Below are 25,128 nucleotides of genomic sequence, written 5' to 3' on the forward strand. Positions count from 1 at the left end.
GGAGGATGCATGATAAAGCCAAAAGTTAATTTGCATCAGGGACCTCTCTGACTTTAGAGAAAGCACAGAAATCTCTCTGAAATTGAAATTTGCCTGGAAACTTCTCGATTACTCTGAGGCTGTTTCCTTTACTTTTGTTTCCTGTCTCCCACTCCCAAATACGCACACGCTTGAGAGTCAGCCTCAAGCATGTACTTAGAGCCACTTACTGCTGCTTGGGCACCCTAGCCCAATGCCTCAGCCTCCCTGGCTTCAGTCCTGCGGCTGAGTGAATGTTCAAAAATTATTTTTGCAGAAGCTTCCATTGATTGTGCTAGCTCCATCTGTAGTGTGGTTATAATAACACCCAACTCAACTGGATACTCCATGAGATGCTCAGTAACCCAAGTTTCTTCCCACACAGCCTCTCTCTTGCCTAACATGTGTGGCTAAAAATCATCCCTTGTGCCTTTTTAACTGTTTTGTGTCCACTTTCAGGTAGATTATACAAAGCATGTGCCCTGAGGATCCGACTGCACCCAGGCACAGAGTTCCAAGGGAATGAAATAAAAAGACAATTTTTTTTGCATATACATTTCTATGTTAAAAATCAAAACTTAAAATAATACATAAGCAAAAACAAAACAAGAAACCAAGCCCCAGAAAAAACCAAAACAACCGCAAAAACAAAAACAAAAACTTTAATGAGATCAAAATGATGAGGGGAAAACGACCAGCTCCATTTAGCTTTGCTGCCCGATTTTCATTAGTTGGCGGCCTGATTTCTATTTTAGACCCAAGGAATTAAATGGATCAACCGGCGGGGGGGGCGGGGGGTTCGAATTCCAGTATTTCGAGTTCCTGGGTTTTGTTTGGGAAGAGGAAGAGGTAGTGGAAAACCAGGAGCCAAATGAATATGCTTCTTATAATAAAATTTGAACAGAGCAGTGGGTGGGCCTAGAAGCAGTGACTGGGTAGGTTAGAATTCTCGCACGCAGAGAATCCCCCCAAGCCCGCTCACGCCCGGCCTGGCTCCGAAAGTCTCAGAATCCGAGCCTCCAGGCCAGATTTTCCCTCTAGCCATTCCTGGCCACGCAGCGCGGAGCCGCGAGCACACAGAAAAGGATGTCTTCATCGCCAACCGGGATGGAACGAACCCGCCCGCTCGGAAGTACTGAGAACTAAAGGGTCCCTCCAGCGCCGGCCGCAGCCAGCATGCCTTGACTGCGTCCATCCCGCGCGGTCCCCACTCTCCAGGCGCCCCCGCCCTGCCCGGGTGCGCGCGCACGAGTCGGCGAGCCGGGGAGCTGTGCGCTCGGCAGCCTGCGGGCGGCGGCGGCGGCCGACAGCCTCTCGGGGACGGGGTGGCGAGGGACGGCGGAGGAGGAGCTGGCGCCGCCGCCGCTCCCCTCGGGCCGCGCCCCGCCCTCCGCCGCCACCTGCGCGTCCTCTCCGGGCTCCTCAGCTCCCGGGCTGTGTGGCTTTAGGTGCCGCAGCGGCGGTGTCACTGCGTCCGCCAATTGGGAGACTCGGCGTTTGGCTCCCGGGAGGCGCGGGACGAGCCGCGCGGCCGGATCTGGCGAGCGGAGGGTGATTCGGCGCGCGTACCTCCGGGCCGCGCTGCCCGCGACGTTTTGGGAGGGGGTAGAGAACTGCTGTGACTTTTGAGGTCCGACTCCTTCCCGCCAGCCTCTCGACGCGCCAGCTCCGAGACAGGCCGGTGTGCCCTGAAGGCCCCGAAGGTTCTCGGCGCGGTTTGGGGGCTTGGAACGTGTCCGGGAGCCGGCGGCGCTGTGCGCGCTGGTGAGTTTGCCGGCGGGGTGGGGTGGACCCCGCGCGGGGGGCGGAGAGGACGTAGCGCTCGGCCCAGCGCCCGCCCCCTAGTGCTGCCCCCACTTTGAGAGTAATTGAGACTTGAGCGTGACTGCGGAGCCTGGAGGATGCGGGCGCCCCGAGCGGGCTTCCCCTCTGCCCGGCGCGATGGAGCGGGTCGGTGAGCGGAACAAAGGCGCCCGCCCGGGGGAGCGGGTCCTCCGCTGAAGAGCGCGGGTGGCGCGCCGCGACGGCCGCCTGCGGGCCAGGGTGGAGGCTGTGCGGCCCCAGGCGCGGCGCGCTCCGCCGTGGGCGAGCGGCGATCCCTGAGCCCGGCACCTGCGCGCCGCTCCGTGTGCGCCTCCCGGGCAGCCCCGCCTGCCGGCCTCGGAGTCCGCGGCGCCGGCGGCTGGAGGTCCAGAGGCGAACCACTTGCTGGTGCAGAAGAGAAACCCCCAAGTCCCTGGCCTTTCGCCGAGACGCCTGGAAGGGGCTGTGCGCCGTGGACTGAGCAGGCGTCTCGGGGAGCACTTCTGCAGAGCGAGGACTTCCATGTGAGCGATTCCGTTCTCCCCACCACCAACCCGACCTCCCAGCCGTCTCCACCGCCCGAACATCCTTGAAGTGGGGCGGGCAGGGGCTTGGATCCCTGCCGGCCGTCTGGTGTGTGAGGCTTGCACGGCCCCTGGCTGCCCCGCGCCTCGCCGGAGCCCGAGGGGGCGCGGGTCCGGGGCGAGGGCCGGCCGGGCTGTTTGATGGCTTCACTGAGAAGAGTCAAAGTGTTGTTGGTGTTGAACTTGATCGCGGTAGCCGGCTTCGTGCTCTTCCTGGCCAAGTGCCGGCCCATAGCGGTGCGCAGCGGAGACGCCTTCCACGAGATCCGGCCGCGCGCAGAGGTGGCCAACCTCAGCGCGCACAGCGCCAGCCCCATCCAGGATGCGGTCCTGAAGCGCCTGTCGCTGCTGGAGGACATCGTGTACCGGCAGCTGAATGGTAAGGACGCACGCCGGCGCCTCCGGGGCTCGGCGCGGGCGGGCCAGGCACAGGGTGAGTCCCAGGGTCCCTGCGCGCTGCGCGCTGTGCCTGGGAGCCGGCACATCCTGGCTCCCGCGCGCTCCTTCTTACCCTTCCTGCCCCGTTTCGGGCAGATGGCCGGGGCTGCTGGAAAGAACAACTTGCCTGATTCTTTTCTGTGCCCCACCTGCAAATTTGGTTTTATCCTGGAAACATGTCAGTACGGTTGGCTCCCGGTCCCTGCGTGCGGACTGGAAATCATTCCCTGGCGACTCTAGCCCGAGCGCAGAAACTAGTGGAGCGGCCAAATGGGACTGGAGGCGCGCGGGCAGACGTGTAGGAGGAAATAGTCTTAGAGCCCAGCGTTTGGTGGGGTACCAGTAGGGAGCCTGGGAGATTGGAGGGCTTAGATATCTGCAGACAAAGTCAAGGCCCCAGGTCGCGGAGCTAATGCGCTTAGGTAGTATATCGGAGGAATATGTTATCTCTCTATGAGGCGAGCTGCTCAGCTAAGAATGAGGACTCCTCCGTTCCTGCCGCCTGTGTTTCTCCTTGGGGGCTGCGGAGGGGCAATTGTTAAAGCTCAGGGTGGGCCTGGGAAGTTTCCAGAATGTAGCAAAGAGAGATGCGGCATCCCATTAGTGACAATTGTCAGAATCTGTCCCATCTAAAATGTTGTGCTCAGTACTTCAGGAGAAGAGGGAGACTTTTTATGTGCTCTCGTCACACCTGGGCCAGGTCATTGGACGCTAGCTGTCCCCAACGTCAGAGTGAGTGTTACCTACCTGAGTACAGGCAGGTTTCCAGGACGCGTGGGGTTATCCAAGGCAGATACGTACTTAGGTACAGACTACCTCCTCCCTTTCTGAGCTTGTAGCTCATGTTCTCAAACGAACTGCAGATAATCACGAAGATCGTGATAATAATAACTGATGGAATTCTTGCTGTGTGCCAGATGCGTGCAAAGACATTACAAGTACATTATCTCACTGTATGTTCACATCTGTCCAGCGAGGCTCCACCCATCCCCAGAGGGGAAATGAGAAAACGAAGCGAGGGGAGGTTAACTAAGTTGCCCTGTGTTAAATAAGATATAACTGCGCCCCAAACCACTGTAATCGGAATAATAATAGAGTTTGGAGTCAGAACCCTGTGTCTGGTTGACCACAGAGCCTGTGCGCTTGACCTCTTAGGCACAAACTTCTATCCATGGTTTTCCCCTAAGTGAGAGGAGTATTAGGTTTGTTGAAAACAGAAATATGTGGAATTGCAAATACAGACATATACCTTCTCACATTGGAGGATCTCAGCTGTCTTCACTGTGGTGGCAAAGGGCAGGGAGAAGGAGGATGGCAAATGGCTCTTTTCAGGCTCACCAAAGGTCCCTGCTGGGTCCTGGGGGAGGGATGGGATGGAGGGAGAGGGGTGGTCAGATCTCTGAGCAGGTGAAAGGATGCTGCGGTCTTCTCGAAGCCATTTGACAGGTATCCAGGGGATGCCTTGAACTTGCAGGGTATATGGCCTGACTGTCAGGGTAGCCCACGGAAGTTATGCAGAAGCTCTTCTCTCAGGTGTCAGAAATATGGCACAGAATGCGACAAAAACCCATAGTTCATTTCTGGAGGAATCAGAAACTTATGGGGTGGCCATATAATTTGGGATAGATTCCTACCGTAGACACACCCATAGGAACTTCAAAGGATAACCTGGTTTCCCTCACTCATCAGGCTTTTCTCAGGGACACAGGTTATTTTAGTATCAGTTTCTTTCTTTGTTTTATGTTTTCCTTTTTTTTTTTTTTTTTGAGACAGGGTCTTCTCGCTCTGTCACCCTGGCTGGAGTGCAGTGGTGCAATCATAGCTCACTGCAGCTTCGAACTCCTGGGCTCAAGCCATTCTCTGGCCTCAGCCTCCCAAGTAGCTGGGTCTACAAGTGTGCATCACCATGCCCTGCTAATTTTTTAATTTTTTGTAGAGACAGGGTCTTGCTAGGTTGTCCAGGCTGGTCTCGAATTCCTGGCTTCAAGCAATCCTCCTGCCTGGGCCTCCCAAAGTGTTGGGATGACAGGCGTGAACTACCATGCCTGGCCCCAGTATTAGTTTCAATTAGGAGCATTAAATATTATATAGCTGTACCCCAACTTCCCTCATAGGAATAATAAAATTCTATAATAATAACTGATGGAATTCTTGCCGTATGCCAAATGTGTGCAAAGACATTACAAGTGCATTATGTCACTGTATGTTCACATCTGTCCAGAGAGGCTCCACCTATCCCCAGTTGAGAAATGAGAAAACTAGGTGAAGGGAGGTTAGGAGGCTACTTTCTACTTGCCACAGACATACATGAACCCATTGAATCTTTACAATGACTTGCGAGATGGGTGCTCTGACACCCGCCTTAACAACTTCCTCACAGTCACCCAGCTAGTGAGTGTCAGAGCTCGGAATCGAACCTGGAATGTCAGGCTCCACAATGGAGGTTCTTAGCTCCTGCACCAGTGTCTCGATCTTCAGCATGTGCATCTGAAGAGCCCTTTAAGACAGATTTCTGGGCCTCCCGCCCAGGTCTGGGGTGGGGCCTGAGAATTTGCCTCTCTAACAAACTTGGGACAGGGCCCTTGACCCACGGCCCGATACTCTGCTGCCTGCATCAAGCAGAGTAAAGGTAGAAAACCCATCCAACCTCCAAAGCCAGCTCATTTTGGGGACTTAAGCTGAGAGCTTGCTTCAGATCGGCTGGCGTCTGGCTTCCTTCTCTGTGGCCTTCTGCCCTGTAAACAGTTCCCGGACTGGTGGAGTCAGGTGCTGTGGGATGGGAAGGCTGAGTTTTCTGGACTTGCAAGTTGGCAGCAAGGCCAAGTTGAGAGCTTTTCCTGGGCAAGCTAAGAATGCAAGCTGTGACTGGGCAGATGTTATCATCCTGACTGCCTAGTGTCATTTGCAGTGACATGAAGCCTGCAGAAAAAGAGCAGGGAAAAATTGTGAAATATAGGGGGCTCTTCCTCTCTCTCCACCTGGCCCCTCAAGCACCTTCATCCTCTGCTGGTGCTTGATTTGGGTAATGCGTGTCCCATCTGTTGATGCCCTCTGCCTGCTGCAGTGGGAGGCTGCTGCAAGAAGGCAAAGGGCTCCTAGTGCCTGGGGAGACACATGCTCTGTTGCTCTGCAGCCGGTCTTCATTCATTGCTCTGGAGGGTGGAGAAGGAAACCTTGACCTTAATGTTCTTTATTCCCTTGGAATTAATGGAGAGGCTGTTAGAGCCAGTGCACTGTGCATGTAAGAGGGCCAAGGCCACTTGGTACAGAGTGGAAGCCAGGCATTTTAAAGGTTGCTCAAGTTTCTTAAATCTTTCCCATGGACTCCTGTGAAGTCCAAGCAGGTGGGATTTATGGAGGGCTCTACCTCCTCCGGGCTTCCTCTTCTTTTTTTTTGAGATGGAATCTCGCTGTGTCACCAGGCTGGAGTGCAGTGGTGTGATCTCTGCTTGCTGCAGTCTCTGCTTCCTGGGTTCAAGTGACTTTCCTGCCTCGGCTCCCGAGTAGCTGGGACTACAGGCACCCGCCACCATGCCCGGCTAATTTTTGTATTTTTAGTAGAGACGGGGTTTCGCCATGTTGGCCAGGCTGGTGTTGAGTTCCTCACCTCAAGTGATCCACCCGTTTCGGCCTCCCAAAGTGCTGGGATTACAGGTGTGTGAGCCACCGTGCCCTGCCTGTATGCTGCTGCTGCTTTTTTTTTTTTTTTTTTGAGTCAGAGTCTCACTCTGTCACTCAGGCTGGAGTGCAGTGATGCAATCATAGCTCATTGCAACCTCTACTTCCCAGGCTCAAGTGATCTTCCCACCTCAGCCTCCCTAGTAGCAGGGACTACAAGTACGTGCCACCATGCCTTGCTAATTTTTGTATTTTTTGTAGAGATGGGGTTCTGCCATATTGCCAGGGCTGGTTTCAAGTGATCCCCACCCCCACCTCCTTTTCACCCCCCTCCCCACCTCTGGCCTTGGCCTCCCAAAGTGCTGGGATTAGAGGTGTGAGCCACAGCGCCTTGACTATAGGCCTTTTAAGGGCTGAAACCATATTTTAGATATTTTTTTTTTTTCCTTGAGACGGAGTCTCGCTCTGTCTCCCAGGCTGGAGCGCAGTGGCTCCATCTTGGCTCACTGCAAGCTCCGCCTCCCGGGTTCGCGCCATTCTCCTGCCTCAGCCTCCTGAGTAGCTGGGACTACAGGCGCCCACCACCACGCCCAGCTAATTTTTTGTATTTTTAGTAGAGACGGGGTTTCACCGTGTTAGCCAGGATGGTCTCGATCTCCTGACCTCGTGATCTGCCCGCCTTGGCCTCCCAAAGTGCTGGGATTACAGGCGTGAGCCAGCACGCCCGGCCATTTTGGACTTTTAATACCACCCGCCATCCCTCAGCACACCACGGCCCCTTGCACTTAATGGGGCACTTAAGGTTTATTGGTTGATCAAGTTGTTGGGAGCTAGTTTGAGGAGGTAAATGATGGCCAGATAGGAAATAACCTCAAGGCTGTAAAGTCTGGGTTGGGTTGGATGGATGTGGAGGGGGTGGGGGCTGGGAGGACTCAGCTAGAGAGACTGAGTGTGAGGAAGCCATCTTGCCTGCGCCATCTTGAGGCTCGTCTAGTCTTCACCTTCCAGACTGAAGGGGACGAGATCCCTCGAGGCCCTCGGAAGTGAGCCAGGTTAGGAATAGGCAAGTTTCAGCGTGTTTTCGTTAAATGTATGATTTCATAACATGAATATGGCTTTGTAGTTAAGCCTTGAACAATGCAGAGATTAGGGATGCCAACGCTTGCACAGTCAAAAATCCAAGTATAATTTTTGACTCCCCCAAAACTTAACTATTAATAGCCTACTGTTGACCAGAAGGCTTACTGGTAACATAAGCAGTTGATTAACACTTATTTTCTATGTTGTGTGTATTATACACTGTATTCTTATAAAAAGTAAGCTAAAGAAAAGGAAATGTTATTAAGAAAATTGTATGGGCAGGGCGCATTGGCTCATGCCTGCAATCCCTGTACTATGGGAAGCTGAGGTGAGAAGATCAGTTGAGGCCAGGAATTTTAGACCAACCTGGGCAACATAGCAAGACCTCATCTTTACAAAAATCAGCAGGGCGTGGTGGTGCACACCTGTGGTCCCAGCTCTTCAGGAGGCTGAGGTGGGAGGATGTTTTGAGCCTAGGAGTTCGAGGCTACAGTGAGCTATGATTGTGCTACTGCTCTCCAGCCTTCTGGTTCAAAAGAAAAAAAAAGTCATGTGGAAGAGAAAATATATTTACTATTAATTGAGTAGAAGTGGATTATTGTAAAGGTCTTCATCCTGGTCGTCTTCACATTGAGTAGGCTGAGGAGGAGGAGGAAGGATTGGTCTTGCTGTCTCAGGGGTGGCAGAGGAAGAAAAAAATCTGTGTACAGGTGGACCCACACAGTTGAGACCCTTGTTGTTCAAGGGGTCAACTGCATATTCTTTTTTGTATATAAAATTAATTCATATTTATTGTAGAAAATATGGAAAATCTAAAACAATTATACCAGAGACAATACCGTGTTAAAAAATTTTTGCATGATGGCCTGTTGGCTTTGTACAAGCATTAAGAAACTGGACCTAGTGGCCAGGCACAGTGGCTCACGCCTGTAATCCCAGCACTTTTGGGAGGCCAAGGTGGGTGGATCACTTGAAGGCCAGGAGTTCCAGACCAGTCTGGCCAACATGGCGAGACCCTTTCTCTACAAAAAAATACAAAAATTAGCAGGGCGTGATGGCTGGTGCCTGTAATCCCAGCTACTCTGGAGGCTGAGGCAGGAGAATCGCTTGAACCTGGGAGGCGGAGGTTGCGGTGAGCTGAGATTGCACCACTGCACTCCAGCCTGGGCGACGGAACAAGATTTGGTCTCAAATAAATAAATAAAATAAAAAAGAAAGTGTACCTAGGGACAGACGGATTTCTTGTTAGAATTCTTCTGTACGTGATTTTTGGCTTTCTATCATGTTTCTGTCACCTTCTGAGGAAGTTATTTATTTCTCTCATTTTAGAGGTGAGAAAGGTAAGAAACAGATACTATGTGACTTTTCCAGGGTGACACAGCTAGGGAAGGGCAGAGCCAAGTTCAGGAATACCAGAGTACTTCCTCCCAGGAGTCCAGCACTTTCCTAATGAGTAAGGGGAAAGAGATGGAGAGGTCTGGAGGTTCACTTGCCCCTCGCAGGCTCCAAGCCTTAGAGACACCCTCTCCCCTCCTCAAAGTCCCCACGCAGGATGCACATCAGAGCTGTATCCTTGTGAGCCCAGGGCAGCTCTGTCATAAGAAGAAATGCAATCGATTCAACTTAGGTACCAAATTTAGATTTCAGAAGGATATTGAATAGAAGTGGAGTTGCTTAAAGAAATTGAAAATCTTTGTAGAAATGGAGAGAAGTCAAAATTACCTCTTCCAGTTCTGCCCGCAAGCCACTCAAGGCACTTGAAGTTGGAGTCTGAGCGATAGGAAACCAAAACGCTCCTATATAGCCCCAGCACACCACAACCCACCCAACAGAACCCCTAGGCAAGGAAAGTGAGTTGGCACAGAGAGACAGAGGGAGAGATTTGCTCTCACAAGTCTCCAAGGTAGAGTCAGAAAGCGAGGAATGGTGGCCGGGCACAGTGGCTCATGCCTGTCATCCCAGCACTTTGGGAGGCCGAGGCGGGCAGAACATTTCAGGTCAGGAGTTCCAGACCAGCCTGACCAACATGGTGAAACCCCGTCTCTACTAAAAATACAAAAATTAGCCAGGCTTGGTGGCGGGCATCTGTAATCCCAGCTACTCGAGGTTGAGGCAAGAGAATTCGCTTGAACCTGGGAGGCAGAGGCTGCAGTGAGCAGAGATCGCACCACTGCACTTCGGCCTGGGCGACAGAGCGAGACTCTGTCTCAAAAACAAACAAAAAAGCAAACACCAAAACCAAAAACGAAAAGAGAGGAATGGCATTTGGAAAGCATCTCTGTTCATCAATGCCAGAAGTGGTCTGGTGTTACATTTCTTCTTTCTTGCAGCCCACAGATGCTGGACGGTACCACCATTTCCTGCAGGAACGAGCGAAGGGAGAGAGAGGGCACATGTGCATATTAAAATCAGTCACTGCAGGGAACATCAGAAGGAAACCAGGGCAGTTCAAGCCTTCATTTGCTGCACACAGACATTCCACAGGGATTGAGGACAGACGCAGGCCCTGGGTTGTGGAAGGCTTGGTCCCAGGACCAGGGCCTGGGTGCTGGAGGGACACACCGTCCCTTTACCTCCAAGGACTCGTGGTGTCTGGTTGCAGCTGGTCCCTCCTGAAGAAATAGGGAGTCCTGTTCTTGGACAGCCCTCAGATGCAGGCACATCTGTGTTGGCAGGTGAGTGTGATGGGCACCCTGCCAGTGTGGGCAGCTGCTGCCTGCCCAGCCCAGAGGTAGCAGGAGAGGCAGCCAGTGTCATTCTCGCTGAAGAAACCCAACCGCCCTGACCTTTGCCAGTTGCCAAATCTGGAGTGTGTGGAAAGGAAGAAAGCTCGGTAATTACTTAGAGCTGAGAGTGACCACAGGAAGATGGAACATGAGCACACCCAAGCCCAAGGCCAATGAAGAAACAACCTAAGATTAGATGACCTGCGAGTCTGTAAGAATATATTAGAAGAACCAGGCACAGTGGCTCATGCCTATAATCTCAGCATTTTGGGAGGCTAAGGTGAAAGGATGGCTTGAGACCGGGAGTTTGAGACTAGCTTGGGCAACATACCAAGGCCTTCTCTCTACAAAAAATAAAAAATTAGCCACACATTGTGGTGCATGCCCATGGTCCCAGCGTGGTCCCAGGCTGAGGTGGGAGGAACGCTTGAGCCTAGGAGTTCGAGGCTGCAGTGAGCCATGATTGCACCACTGCACTCCATCCATCCTGGGTGACAGAGCAAGACCCAAACTCTAAAAAAAACCCCCAAAACCAGTGTATTAAAAGGACACTTAGGGCCAGGTGTGGTGACTCAGGGCCAGGCATGGTGGCTCACGCCTGTAATCCCAGCACTTTGGGAGGCCGGGGCAGGTAGATCATGAGATCAGGAGTTCAAGACCAGCCTGGCCAACATGGCGAAACCCCGTCTCTACTAAAAATACAAAAAATAGCCAGGCATGGTGGCGAGCGCCTGTAATCCCAGCTACTCGGGGGGCTGAGGCAGGAGAATCACTTGAACCTGGGAGGCGGAGGTTGCAGTGAACTGAGATTGTGCCATTGCACTGTAGCCTGGGCGACAGAGCAAGACTCTGTCTCAAAAAAAAAAAAAAAAAAAAAAGACAGGGTTTGATTTCCACTGTCACTTATTACGTCTGTGACCTTGGGCAAGTCCCTTCACTTTTTAAGTGTAAAGTGGGACTGTCATATGTCAGGATGAATTGAAATTCAAAATGTATAGCATAAGCATGAAACCCAGCACACGGCAGTTGTGAGAATGCAAACTACTTATGGGAAGGGCCATGCGTGCTGTTTCTCAGCATATTCCCAAGGCACTTAGTGCAGCCCTGGGCCATGGTACGTACTCAGAAGATGTTTCTTTTTCTTTCTTTCTTGCCTTTTTTTTTTTTTTTTGAAACAGAGTCTCACTCTGTCGCCCAGGCTGGAGTGCAGTGGCATGATCTTGGCTCACTGCAAACTCTGCCTCACAGGTTCAAGTGATCCTCCTGCCTCAGCCTGCCTGGTAGCTGGGATTACAAGTATGTGCCACCACGTCTGGCTATTTGTGTGTGTGTGTGTGTGTGTGTGTGTGTGTGTGTAAGTAGAGACAGGGTTTCACCGTATTGGCCAGCCTGGTCTTGAATTCTTGACCTCAAGTGATCCTCCTGCCTCAGTCTCCCAAAGTGCTGGAATTTCAGGCATGAGCCACCACATTCGGCTCTTTGTGTGTGTGTGTGTGTGTGTGTGTGTGTTTTTTTAGTAGAGATGGGGTTTCACCATGTTGGCCAGCCCTGTCTTGAACGCCTGACCTCAAGTGATCCTCTTCCCTCAGCCTCCGATAGTGCTGGGATTACAGGAATGAGCCACTATGCGGGGCCCTCAGGAGATATTTCTTGCATGGGTACATGGACAGCTAGCAATGCTTCGTAGTAGAGTATGGTCATTGTTATTTGCTTTGTGAATCTCAAACGAGGTGAGAGGAGGTCGTTTTCCTTGTAACTTTCTTGGACTCTTCGGACTACTTTTGGATCCTTCTCTCTTCCATGTGTTTATCTGAGCCAGACTCCATTTCCTTCTTCCTTCTCCTCCCATCCCCTGCTCCTCCTCTTACTTATAATGATGGTGCCTTTGGCTGATGGCTTTTGATGCCTAGGAGAAGAATTGGCAGCCTGTCTCTGACAAACCCAATTATAGAACATGATGGTCATTCACATCTATTAGTGAGCACTTCCTTGCTGCGAGGCGTAGGCTAGATGCTAAGAGTACAATGAGGTGCAGAGATCATGCTTACTTAGGAATTGTGGAATAGTGGGAAGATTATCTTTGTGGCTTTACCAGGGATGCGCCAGGTCCCTAAAGAATATTAGACTGGCTGGGTGCTCACACCTGTAATCCCAGCACTTTGGGAGGCCGAAGTGGGTGGATCACTTGAGGTCAGGAGTTCAAGACCAGCCTGGCCAACATGGTGAAACTTTGTCTCTACTAAAAATACAAAAATTAGCCGGGCTTGGTGGCACATACCTATAATCCCAGCTACTTGGGAGGCTGAGGCAGGACAATCACTTGAACCTGGGAGACGGAGGTTGCCATGAGCCGAGATTGTGCCACTGCATTCCAGCCTGGGCGACAGGGCGAGACTCTGTCTCAAAAAAAAAAAAAAAAAAAAAAAAAAGGAATGTTACACTGAGCCTGGAAGTAAGGAGGCTTGAACTGGTGCACGGTAGGTGCTTAGCCAGTAAGTGCTGAATTTAAACAAGAACACTTAGAAATTTTTATGCATGCACAATAAGTGCGAGGTAGTGAGACCACCTTGTGGAAGATGTGAAAGCAAGTCAGAAGAAATGGATGCTCTTGGCCGAGTGCAGTGGCTCACGCCTGTAATCCCAGCACTTTGGGAGGCCGAGGTGGGTGGATCCCTTGAGGTCAGGAGTTCAAGACCAGCCTGGCCAACACAGCGAAACCCCGTCTCTACTAAAAGTACAAAAATTAGACAGGTGTGGTGGTGGGCACCTGTCATCCCAGTTACTTGGGAGGCTGAGGCAGGAGAATCACTTGAACCCAGGAGGTGGAGGTTGCAGTGAGATGAGATCCCACCACTGCACTCCAGAGCGAGACTCTGTGTCAAAAAAAAAAAAAAAAAAAAAAAAAAGAAAAGAAATGGATGCCCTTGAGAGGTGGTCAGAGCCAGAACTAGGAATCTGCAGGATTCCTGGCAAGGGAATGGCATGAGCAGAATAGTGTGTGGGGACATGTAAGTGAGGAGGTGTGGTGGGAGCTCCTTGGTGAAGGGGAGTTTGTTAGGAGGACTGGGTGGAGGCTGGACTGGGCCAGGTTTTGGATCCCAGGTTGGTTTGGACCAGGTCACTATGTTGACTTAATGTGATGTCATGTTGTGGCTTAGTGCATCTGGGGATGATTGAGAGAGTGGGTTGGAATGCAGCAGTAGGGTGGGGCGCGGTGACTCACACCTGTAATCCCAACACTTTGAGAGGCTAAGGTGGGAGGATCACTTGAGCCTGGGAGTTCGAGACCAGCCTGGGCAACATAGTGAGACCCCATCTCTATTTAAAAAAAAAAAAAAAAAAAGCATGCAGCAGTGGGTATAGAGAGCTGGTGTTGCTGGCGTGGCTGGCCCTGCTATTCCTCTGAGTTCAGGACTCAGCCCAGCCTCTGAACCTCAGAGTGATTTTAGTTGCATGTCATTTGCTCCCTCTGTGACTCCGATCACATCCAGAACTAAGAGTCAACATCTGGAATTGCTGCATTTGGAAAATCTGATACAGCTTTGGGGATCTCTGACCTGAGCCCTCTCTCAGGCTCCCACTTCTCTTACACCTTATTGAGGTCCAGTCCCCAACCCTACCACTGTTTCTAGCTCCCTGTGCTCCTGTCCTTCCATATCTGGCCTGGTGAGTCCGTCAGAAATCCCCTTGTTAGCTCCCCGAGTATCCTCACCTCCTTGTCATCCGTGACATCCACCAGCAATCCCTGATGGTGGATCAGCTTATTCCTGGGGAATGTCCCACCATGGCAGGCGTTGGTGCCATAGGATGCAGGCTCAGGTCTTAGCTGGGCCCTCAGCATGTCCAGAACCTGATAATCATTATTATTATTGGTTGTTCACATCCATTAGTGAGCTCTTCCTTGCTGCAAGAGGCAGCTTAGATGCTAAGAGTACAAGGAGTTACAGAGGTCACACCTATCTAGACATTGTCATCTAATTGGAAGGATACATTTGTAATTTTACCAGGTATACGTCAAGTCCCAAAAGTGTTACAGGACCAATAGGTTCATATGCCTACTGCTCGGTAACTGACCAATTACACCGAGACAGTAGGGTTTGTGGCAGAGAAAGAGTTTAATGATTGCAGGGCACAGAGTGAGGAAATGGGAGGAGACCCTCAAATCCGTCTCCCGAAGGAGTTCTGGGCTGGGGTTTTGTTTTGTTTTTGATGGAGTCTCACTCTGTTTCACAGGCTGGAGTGCAGTGGCATGATTTCAGTTCACTGCAACCTCTGCCTCCTGGACTCAAGCAGTTCTCCTGCCTCAACCTCCCAAGTAGCTGGGACTACGGGTGCATACCACCATGCCAGGCTAATGTTTTTGTATTTTTAGTAGAGATGGGGTTTCACCATGTTAGCCAGGATGGTTTTGATCTCCTGACCTCGTGATTTGCCCACCTCAGCCTCCCAAAATGCTGGGAATACAGGTGTGAGCCACTGTGCCCAGCCTGGGCTGGAGTTTTTAAGGGATCATGGAGGACAAGGGGCTGGAGAATTGGGGTCATGGATTGGTCGGCATAAGAGGGATGAAATTGTCGGGATGTGGAAACTGCATTCTTTGGTGAGTCAGCTTCTTGTGGGGTTCTTCAGGTCAGCCGATGTCAGCAGTTTCGTTGGCGTGCAGGACCTGGAAGAGTGTCTCAAAGGGAAAACTTAACGCTTCATGTTTACCTTGTTATCCATGGAGCAGTTAAGGGGAATTATAATCTTGTAATAAGATCGCAGCCTGGCAACAAAGCGAGACTCCATTGCTACAACAGAACTAAAAACCTAGCTGGGCATGGTGGTGCACACCTGGAGTCCCAGCTACAAAAGAACTAAAAACTTAGCTGGGCATGGTGGTGCACACCTGGAGCCCCAGCTACTCGGGAGGCTGAGGTGGGAGGATCTCTTTTGAGCCCAGGAGTTGGAGACTACAGTGAGCTATGATTGTGCCACTGCATTCCAGCCTGGGTGACAGAGTGAGACCCTGTTTCTAAAATTTATAATCATAATAATAAATATATAAAAGTAGGGTCTACATGATTCTAGGACAATTGGTAGCAAACAACCATGAGCAAGCAGGTCAGAGAACAAGCTGACCTAGTGATGAACGCAGAATGTGCTGCAAGCTTGGTTTATTTTCATTTCTCCCCACTCTTCTTCCCTGATTAATTTTATAAAGTTCATACGGGTTTCTTTATTTGTTTATTTTTATTTTTTGAGAAGGAGTCTCACTTGTTGCCCAGGCCAGAGTGCAGTGGCACGATCTTGGCTCACTACAACCTTCACCTCCTGGGTTCAAGTGATTCTCCTGCCTCAGCCTCCTGAGTAACTGGGATTACACGCGGCCGCCACCACACCCCGCTAATTTTTGTATTTTTAGTAGACACTGGTTTTCACTATCTTGGCCAGGGTGGTCTCGAACTCCTGACCTCAAGTGCTCCGTCAGCCTTGGCCTCCCAAAGTGTTGGGATTACAGGCACGAGCCACCGTATGGGGCCAATATGGGTTTTTTTTTAAAGGAATATTTCTGTCCCTTTCCATTTTCTATACCTCCCTGAGCCAAAGAGTAGGTGGGCTGTGCTGGGCTGGAGGGATCCTTCTGGAGGCGGTGGAGACGGGTGGATGGAGTGGCCTGACTCCAGATTCCATCTCCTCTCAGCTCCCCACGCCCTGAATGACTGCTGATCTCAAATGACACAGAGATTTGTTCCTCCCCAGGTGCCACCACCGCAGGCCACTTCTTACTGGGATTGTCACAGCTGTGACTGCTGCAACAATTGAGTCCACTGGGATGTGCTGAGGCCAGTGCCAGTCTCGGGTCCTCTCACTCCTTCTGGATTCAGAGATCATGTTGCAGGGGCAAGACCTGACTTCCTAGCAGCTCCTTAAGGGACAAGAGATGGAATCCAGAATTACAGGGAAGCCAACTCTCCATGGGTGGCTTTTGGCTTGAAGGATGAAGGGGGAGGGGACCACAAAGAAGCAGATAAATTATCTCCCGATCGGCAGTGCAGTCTGGAGATATGGTGCCCATGTGGCCCCTGGGAAGAAGTCCAGGGAGAGGGAGTGCTCACTGCCTTCCCTCCCTTCTCCCTCCCTCCCTCGCTGCCATCCTCCCTTCCACAGCACTTAGAATAAATGCAGGACTCACAGGGGCTGAAAGATCTTCCTCTCCCCTCGTGATTGCTGCTCACCGGTCTTTAGACTGCTCTGACATGTGGATGACAATCGGCTGAGCCACTGATAGAGAAGTTTTCCCTTTTAATCATGTTCCTGTCGTTGCTAACTGCAGAGTCTCAGCTTTGCCATGCATGAGTAATAAACTGCTGCCGTAATTACAGGCGACCACGTTCAGACACCAACACACCAGCGTGCTGACAGTTAATGGGGAACAGGGTTCCAGAAGGACTTCTTCCATCCTGGCCTCGGACACAATGGCTAATGTGTGATTAGCGTTTACTGAGGAATGTCCTGTAGTTACACACAGCTTGTTAGGTGCTATACTTCCCTGGTGAAAGAGCATGAATTTGGGTTCGGGAGACCAGGGTTCTAGGTTTACTCTATTTCTAGGGACCAAAGTTTATGCATCTGTAAATGAGACGAGTATGACTGTAGAGTCCTTTAATTCTCAGATTATGAATAACGTCTCTTTCCCTCATTGTATTTAGTCAGGGTTCTTTAGAGGGATGAGTTTGTTAAGTATTAACTTACACAATCACAAGGTCCCACAGTAGGCTTGTCTGCAAGCTTCAGGAGCAAAGAGAGCCTGTCCAAGTCCCCAAACTGAAGAACTTGGAGTCCGATGTTCGAGGGCAGGAAGCATCCAGCACGGGAGAAAGAAGTAGGCTGGGAGACTAGGCCAGTCTAACTTTTCATGTTTTTCTGCCTGCTTTATATTCAGCTGGCAGCTGATTAGATGGTGCCCATCCAGATTAAGGGTGGATCTGCCTTCCCCAGCCCACTGACTCAAATGTTAATCTCTTTTGACAACACCCTCACAGACACACCCAGGATTAATATTTTGCATCCTTCAATCTAATCAGGTTGACACTCAGTATTAACCATCACATTCATCCTATTAAAATCTCGTGCATTCTCCAAGGACCATTTCTTTTTTCTTTTTTTTTTTTTAGATGGAGTCTCACTCTGTCATCCAGGCTTGAGTACAGTGGCATGATCTCAGCTCACCACAACCTCCACCTCCCAGGTTCCAGTGATTCTCCTGCCTCAGCCTCCCAGGTAGCTGGGACTACAAGAGTGCACCACCACACCCGGCTAATTTTTTGTACTTTTAGTAGAGACGAGGTTTCACTATGTTGACCAGGCTGGTCTCAAACTTCTGACTTCGTGATTCACTGCCTTGGCCTCCCAAAGTGCTGAGATTACATGCATGAGCCACTGCGCAAGGCCTCTCCCAAGGACCATTTCAAAAGCCCTTCATTCCTTGTAATCTCCCCTGACTACCTTGTCAGGATTAAATGTCCTTTCTTCTCACCTCTTATGGTACTTTCAGTGGATCTTCTTTTAGCCCTTGTTCATCTCTGTCTTTCCTCAAAATGAATTGTTGGCATGGCCAGCCCAATAGTTTCCAAGAGAATGGGTTTCATTCATTTTTTAAAAACCCCTGTCTGTGTCATTTAGGAATTAATTTGTCAGCAAGTAATTTGTTCTCACTTCACAAGTCTAGAAATAGTGGTGGCTAGCACTGTTTTGGCATCATAGTGTCATAGCTCATGTCATTATATTTCTTTTGGTCTTTTCCTTGTGGTTACAAGATGGCTGCCACAGTTCCAGCCATTGAATCTTTGTACCAGGTAGGGATTCCTGTAGCAGTGGCCACATCTGCTCTTATTGTTTACTCAGGAAAGAAAATCTTTTCCAGACGTCTACCTGGTAGGCTCCTACATGTGAGCCAGGATATAGTCTGATGACCAGCTTTGCTTCAAGAGAATAGTTGCTTTCCAGAGAAAATAAGTACAGTGGTAGCAAAAGAGAAGGAGAACGGGAACAGCATTTGCATTGTGAGTCCGCAGTGTCTACCGTGTCCTCTCTACCCCTAATACATTCCATTGAATATTAAAATTTAGCAAAATTCTTGGCCAACTAGAAATTCAGTTAACTAGAATACTGAAGGCTGTGGGCATTCATACATACATACATAATTGTATTTTGTCTGTTAAGACATTTTTACATCTCTGAAATTGGGAGTTATCTTATGATCAGTGACATGTCATCATTTAATTGGTAGCGTATATTTTCCCCCTCAGGGGTACATAAAAATGGTGTATCTTACAGTTGAAGCCATCTTACATTTGATGAAATACAGTAGTATTATGGTATTTATATATATATATATGTATGTATACCATAGTTAACCATACACAACTATTTGATTTTGTTGTTGTTGTTGTTTTGAGACAAGGTCTTGCTCTGTCTCCCAGGCTGGAGTGCAGTGGCACCATCATGGCTCACTGCAGCCTCAAACTCCTGGGCTCAAGCCTCCCAAGTAGCTGGAACTCCAGGTACATGCCAACATGCCCTGCTAATTTTATAAACTATCTTTTTGTGGAGACGGAGTCTTGCTGTGTTGCCCGGGCTGCTCTCAAACTCAGAGCTCAAGCAATCCTCCCGAGTAGCTGGGACAACAATCATGCACCACCACGCCTGGCTAATGCACAGCTATTTCTATTGAACATCAACCACATATCAAGTATTTTGTGTTAACTTAATTCGACATCAAACCTATTTATACTATTATATCTGTTTTACATGTGAGGAAGATGAAACTAAGGGAAATAAACAAATTGTCCAGAGACACCTACCAGCTGCTCCATTCTGGGTCTCCTTTGCGAAGTTGGTACTCACTGCCTCCTGGGTGTGGGATTGAGTCTTGCGCGGTTGGTGGCTGGGTCCAAGACTGTAGGGGGAGCGAAACGTGTGCCAGGATGAGCACAAGGATGCTGGCAACCAGGGTCTGGATGGTTGCAGGGAACCCTCCTTCAGCCAGGTTAGTAGTCACTCTTGTGTAAAGTTGTAAAGCTGTTAATTCCAGGACTCTAAATTATGCTTTGCGAGCTGTAAATCCGGCCCATAATTAGAACAAAATGTGAGAAAAGTGAAATTGATATTAAGTTAATTAAAAGGCTTTGCTTATATTTGCAAGGAAATTAGCACAACAAAGCAGGAGTGCTGACAAGTGCACGTTGTTAATTTCTTCTTCATTTGGGCGACTCTCAGCAAGCCTCTGGCAAGTTTTGTTCTTTGACTTCTGCCCCGTGTCCTCCCTATGATTGCACATCCATTGTGTTGGTATCATGGTGGCTTTAATTGGGCAAGATCTATATAATCTTGGGACAGTCATTTTTGAATGGATGCTAAGCCTTACATAGGAGCTTCACCTTCCAGCTGAGGTCCCAGACCCTGGAAATGTGTCGGGGGCTGGAGGAGGGGCCCTCAGAGGTTGTGTGTCATTGCTTAGGCACATGCTTCTCGGAAGCTGATACAAATGGCTGATGCAGTTCTCTTGCGTCGAGAAGGTAACTCCTTTGATTCGAGGGCACCCTTCTCGTTCCTGTTCACCATCCTGATCTGTGCCACAGACCTAGGTTTGAGTGTGCAGTGTAGAATTTTAGTTTGGAGTTCCTGAATGGGAAAGAGCATATTTTTTTCTTATGGTACCTATTATACCAGGGTCTGGATTAGAGAGGTCAATATCAAGCGGCATTGAACTACCGTGGTCTCTAGTTAGGGTGGCAGAGGCAGTGCTGTGTTCACCAGGGAATTTTTTTTTCTCTTGGGCACAGAGCTAATCTTCAGGCTCCCCTGCAGTTAGATAGGACCATGTGATTGAGTTCAGGGCAATGAGAGGTAGACGGAAGTGATGTTTGCTATGATCAGGCTTGGCCCACAAAAACTCCTGTGGGGTCCTTCATGCCTTCTCTCTTTTTTTTTTTTTTTGAGATGGAGTCTTGCTGTGTCCCAGGCTGGAGTGCAGTGGCGCAATCTTGGCTCGCTGCAAGCTGCGCCTCCCAGGTTCACGCCATTCTCCTGCCTCAGCCTCCCGAGTAACTGGGACTACAGGTGCCCGCCACCACACCCAGCTAATTTTTTGTATTTTTAGTAGAGACGAGGTTTCACTGTGTTAGCCAGGATGGTCTCGATCTCCTGACCTCGTGATCTGCCCACCTCGGCCTCCCAAAGCGCTGGGATTACAGCCTTCTCTCTTTACCTTTCAACAGTGGCCTTGGAGTTCACCTCTTGGTGGCATATAAGATGGAAGGATCCTAGCCAGGCATGGTAGTGTGTGCCTGTAGTCCCAGCTACATGGGAGGTTGAAGTGGGAGCAGTGTGCCGTGATCACACCATTGCACTCCAGCCTGGGCAACACAGTGAGACCCTGACTTCAAAAAAAAAAAAAAAAAAAAAAAGGAAGCATCCTGGTCTCTGAGTGACTAAGTGGAGCAGAGTACTGTGCTCTCCAGCCATCTCCTGCTATCTCCTGCGTGGGACCATTGTGTTCAGCCATTGAGATTTTGGAGCTTATCTGTTATAGCAGCTAGTGTTATTTATGGACTAATTCAGTTAGGTAACTACCTAAGTGACAGGCCAGGCTGTCTACTCTCCTTTTCTGCCCTTGATTCATATGATCAGCAAATATTGATTGATCTTAAACAATAAGTGGGGGGACAGTGAGATGATTGGATTGGACGCCACCTATTTCTAGGTCAGCTTCTGTGCTTGATCTGCTATTGGATTTAAGAAAATAGCCTTGGCTGGGCGCGGTGGCTCACGCCTGTAGTCCCAGCAGTTTGGGAGGCCGAGGCAGGCAGATGACGAGGTCAGGAGATTGAGACCATCCTGGCTAACACGGTGAAACTCTTGTCTCTACTAAAAATACAAAAAAATTAGCTGGGCGTGGTGGCAGGTGCCTGTAGTCCTAGCTACTCGGGAGGCTGAGGCAGGAGAATGGCAGGAACCCAGAAGGCAGAGCTTGCAGTGAGCCGAGATCACGCCACTCACTCCAGCCTGGGCAACAGAGCAAGACTCCGTCTCAAAAAAAAAAAAAAGAAAATAGCCTTGTTTCTCAGTGTACCAGTACTCTATTTACAGGATGATGGAATGATTATAATCATCCCCTACTTACGCTGCTTCTTGGAGCTGAGGGATAAGTATTGAAATATGGCTAAGTTGTTTGCAATTATAAACAACTAAATAATATATGCATTGTCTTTATTACAGTTTCTACTGAAAGGAACTGGCATTTTTCAAGATGAGACAAACTGAAAAGGTTAGTTTAAGCATTAGCAATTACAAAAATCATGATCTTTGCTGCCACTGAATTTTAAATCATGCAAACATTTATGTTTGTGCCAAAGTTCCACAATTTCCTTTAGAGCAATTACTGAAATGCATTCACAAGATAAAAATGGAGTTCGGGGAAGAATATTTAAGAGCTCTTTAATGATGTTAAAAACTTTGCTAATTTGCTGTGTCGTTCTAAAATCCACTTTAATTTTTTTTTTCTGCCTGCCTACCCGCCTTCCTGCAATTGAACTGATTCCAGGAAACTTGAAGAAAGGGGATAAAATGACTAATAAAATACACAAATCTCACGAAATATCTTTTCAAGAGTTTTTTCTTTTCTTTCATTAGCTGAAGGTGAACACTCGGGAAGATAAAAGCATCCTTGGGCTGTCTTTACTTGCAGAAAGCAGTTTGGAGGGAAAACAAAAGCCAAAAAGTAGTTACAAATGGGTGGCTTGAATTAAACGCTTTTTCTTTTACAGTAAAAGAAAGAGTCTTGTATATGCAGACCCAAGGGGCGGAGTAGACTGGTCTAATGTCTTCATCCTCATCCTCTTTACAAGATCTCAGCTTAGCAAAACTGCAGTTAGTCACTGATCTGCAGTCCCTCTCCCCTAGTTAGCATCATTGCTTGGTGCTCCAGCCCTTACTTCAGGGCCTTCTGAAAACCCGCAGCCCCGGGGGATCCTGATCCACTTTTCCTCTTCCCCATGAGATAGGCTCTAATGTTAATGGTTCACATTTTCTTTTTATTTTTTGTGAGATAGAGTTTCGCTCTTGTTGCCCAGGCTGGAGTGCAATGGTGCAATCTCTGCTCAGTGCAACCTCTGCCTCCCAGGTTCAAGGGATTCACCTGCCTCAGCCTCCTGAGTAGCTAGGATTACAGGTGCCTGCCACCATGCCCAGCTAATTTTTGTATTTTTAGTAGAGACGGGGTCTCACCATGTTGGTCAGGCTGGTCTCAAACTCCTGACCTCAGGTGATCCACCTGCCTCGGCCTCCCAAAGTGCTAGGATTACAGGTGTGAGCCACCGTGCCTGGCCAGTTCACATTTTCATTAGAGGGTAAGTTCACAGGTATCGCTCAGGGATAATTCTGTTGGAAAGCTAACCTTCCATAGAGAAAGTTTGACAGCATTGACTTTGAGATGAGCCAGAGATGCAGCCCTGGCCATGCCAGCAACCTCCCTAGTCAGCTGATCTCCAGGGGTTTCAGACAATGGATGAAGCAAGGGCTTTGGAGTTAGACAGAAGGAATCTCAAACTTCCCTTTGGCTACTTTACAAAGCCAAGCCAAAGCTGGGGCTTTGGAAAAAATCATCTAACATCAATGAGCCTCAGTTTACTCATCTGGAAGACAGTAGCTACTCCTATAAATATGATAAGGACGGTGTAAGGTGATATTTGTAGCATACCTGGAAGAGCACCTGTAATAGGAGAATGTTGATGAATGATGTTATTGACATGGCCATGGTGGCAGTTATTACCAATACTGCTCTTTGGAACAAGACATTTGGCTTTTCCAGGCTTCAGTTTTCTGCCCTGTAAAATCTAGACAAGATAGGAAGGGTGTTCAGGTTCTGTAATTCTATGGATCAGAAAGGTAGAGTCGATGATGGAAAGAGAGTCTATTTTCATGTAAACAATGGCTGGTGAGGACTGGTCAGAGTTGCATCTTGGGAAGCCATGAAAAATTCAATCTAGAGGAATAAGAAACAATTGTCCTAGGAGTGGTGGTTTAAAAATGTATCTATAGGCCAGGAGTCGTAATCCCTGGCATGGTAATTCCAGCACTATGGGAGGCCGAGGCTGGTAAATCATTTGAGGTCAGGAGTTTGAGACCAGCCTGGCCAACATGGTGAAACCCAGTCTCTACTAAAAATACAAAAATTAGCCGGGCGTGGTGGCAGGCGCCTGTAGTCCCAGCTACTCAGGAGGCTGAGGCAGGAGAATCGCTTGAACCCAGGAGGCAGAACTTTTGCAGTAAACCGAGATGGTGCCGCTGCACTCCAGCCTGGGTGACAAAGCGACACTCCGTCTCAAAAAATAATAGTAGTAAAATAAAAAAAAAAAAAAAAAAAAAATATATCTGCAAATTTGACACTTTCCTCATCAAACGGTAGAGTTTAATTCCCCTCTTGTTGATGATGCGCTGGCCTCAGTGACTTGCTTCTAGTGATCGAATTAAGTGGAAATAATGTTCCATGACTTCAGAGGCTGGATCAAAAAGGGTGAGAGAGCTTCTGCCTGAGGGTGCTCTTCAGGGACATGCATCTTTGAAGCCCTGTGCCACCATACCGGCTTCCCTGAAGCCCCCATACTGGAGGGACCATGTGGAGAGAGAGAGAAAGAGACAGAGAGAGATGCCCAGGGACCCCTGGCTGTTCTGGCTTCCAGCTGTTTGTGTCTCTTCAGCACAGGAGCCAGACACATGAGTGAGCAAGGCTCACTCCATCTTTCCAGCCTCCCCAGCTGATACCAAGTTGGGCAGAGACAGGCTGTTCCCACCCCAAGCCTCGCTCAAATTGCAGATCCATGAGCAAAATAAATACAGTCGTTGTTTTAAGCCACTAACTTTTTGGGTGGTTTGTTGTACAGCAATAACCAATTGGAACATGAGGTCAGTATCCTAGTGCTTGATAAGCTGTTTTTGATGATGATAGTCATGCTAACTGTAATAAATGTAACAATAGCCAACATTTATTTATTTATTTATTTTTTGAGACGGAGTTGCGGTCTGTTGCCCAGGCTGGAGTGCGGTGGCACTAACTCGGCTCACTGCAAGCTCCGCCTCCCGGGTTCACGCCATTCTCCTGCCTCAGCCTCCTGAGTAGCTGGGACTACAGGCGCCTGCCACCACACCCGGCTAATTTTTTGTATTTTTAGTAGAGATGGTGTTTCACTGTCTTAGCCAGGATGGTCTCGATCTCCTGACCTCATGATCCACCCACCTCGGCCTCCCAAAGTGCTGGGATTACAGACGTGAGCCACCGTGCCCAGCCACAATAGCTAACATTTATTAAGCTCTTTCTTAAAGTACCCAGCACTGTACTGAAGATTTTATATATAAAAGTGGGTAATGAATTTTTTGGGGAAAGTCTTGGATTTATATGCAATGGGTAGACTGATAACAGCCTGACTATTGCAGTGGGGGTTAGGTTGGCTAAGAATTTCAGGTGTCTTTCATCCAAGTTTCTGACAGTTGTCCTAAACCACCGAGCGTTGAGTTTATATTGGAAATGCAAGAGTGGCTGGTGTGTAATGGCTCCCTCCCCTTGGATGACAGTTATCTGACATTGCTCATCATACCCAGTCTCTGAACCCTAGCACCACAGTTCCTTATATCGTGCTGTTCCAGGTCTTTTAGCAGCAGAGACAGGAACACATTTAATAGAGCCTGTTTCTTCTTGTTTTTTTTTTGGAGACAGGGTCTCACTCCGTTGCCCAGGCTGGAGTGCAGTGGCATGATCTCAGCTCACTGCACCCCCAACCTCCTGGGCTCAAGCAATTCTTGTGCCTTAGCCGCCACAGTAG

At 49.3% G+C, this 25,128-nt stretch overlaps 1 protein-coding gene across 1 annotated transcript in view; it reads left to right on the plus strand.

Annotated features, from left to right (window-relative positions):
- The first annotated feature begins 1,456 nt into the window (after positions 1-1,456).
- The window catches only part of GALNT17 (polypeptide N-acetylgalactosaminyltransferase 17), a 590,997-nt gene continuing 567,325 nt past the window's right edge, over positions 1,457-25,128 (plus strand). Inside the window, exon 1 of the mRNA XM_054495494.2 lies at positions 1,457-2,784. Within this exon, the coding sequence (XP_054351469.1) occupies positions 2,547-2,784 (238 nt within the window). The 5' untranslated portion in view covers positions 1,457-2,546. The remainder of the gene's footprint in view (positions 2,785-25,128) is intronic.

The sequence above is a fragment of the Pongo pygmaeus genome, chromosome 6, assembly GCF_028885625.2.
Source record: "Pongo pygmaeus isolate AG05252 chromosome 6, NHGRI_mPonPyg2-v2.0_pri, whole genome shotgun sequence".
Lineage (NCBI taxonomy): Eukaryota > Metazoa > Chordata > Mammalia > Primates > Hominidae > Pongo > Pongo pygmaeus.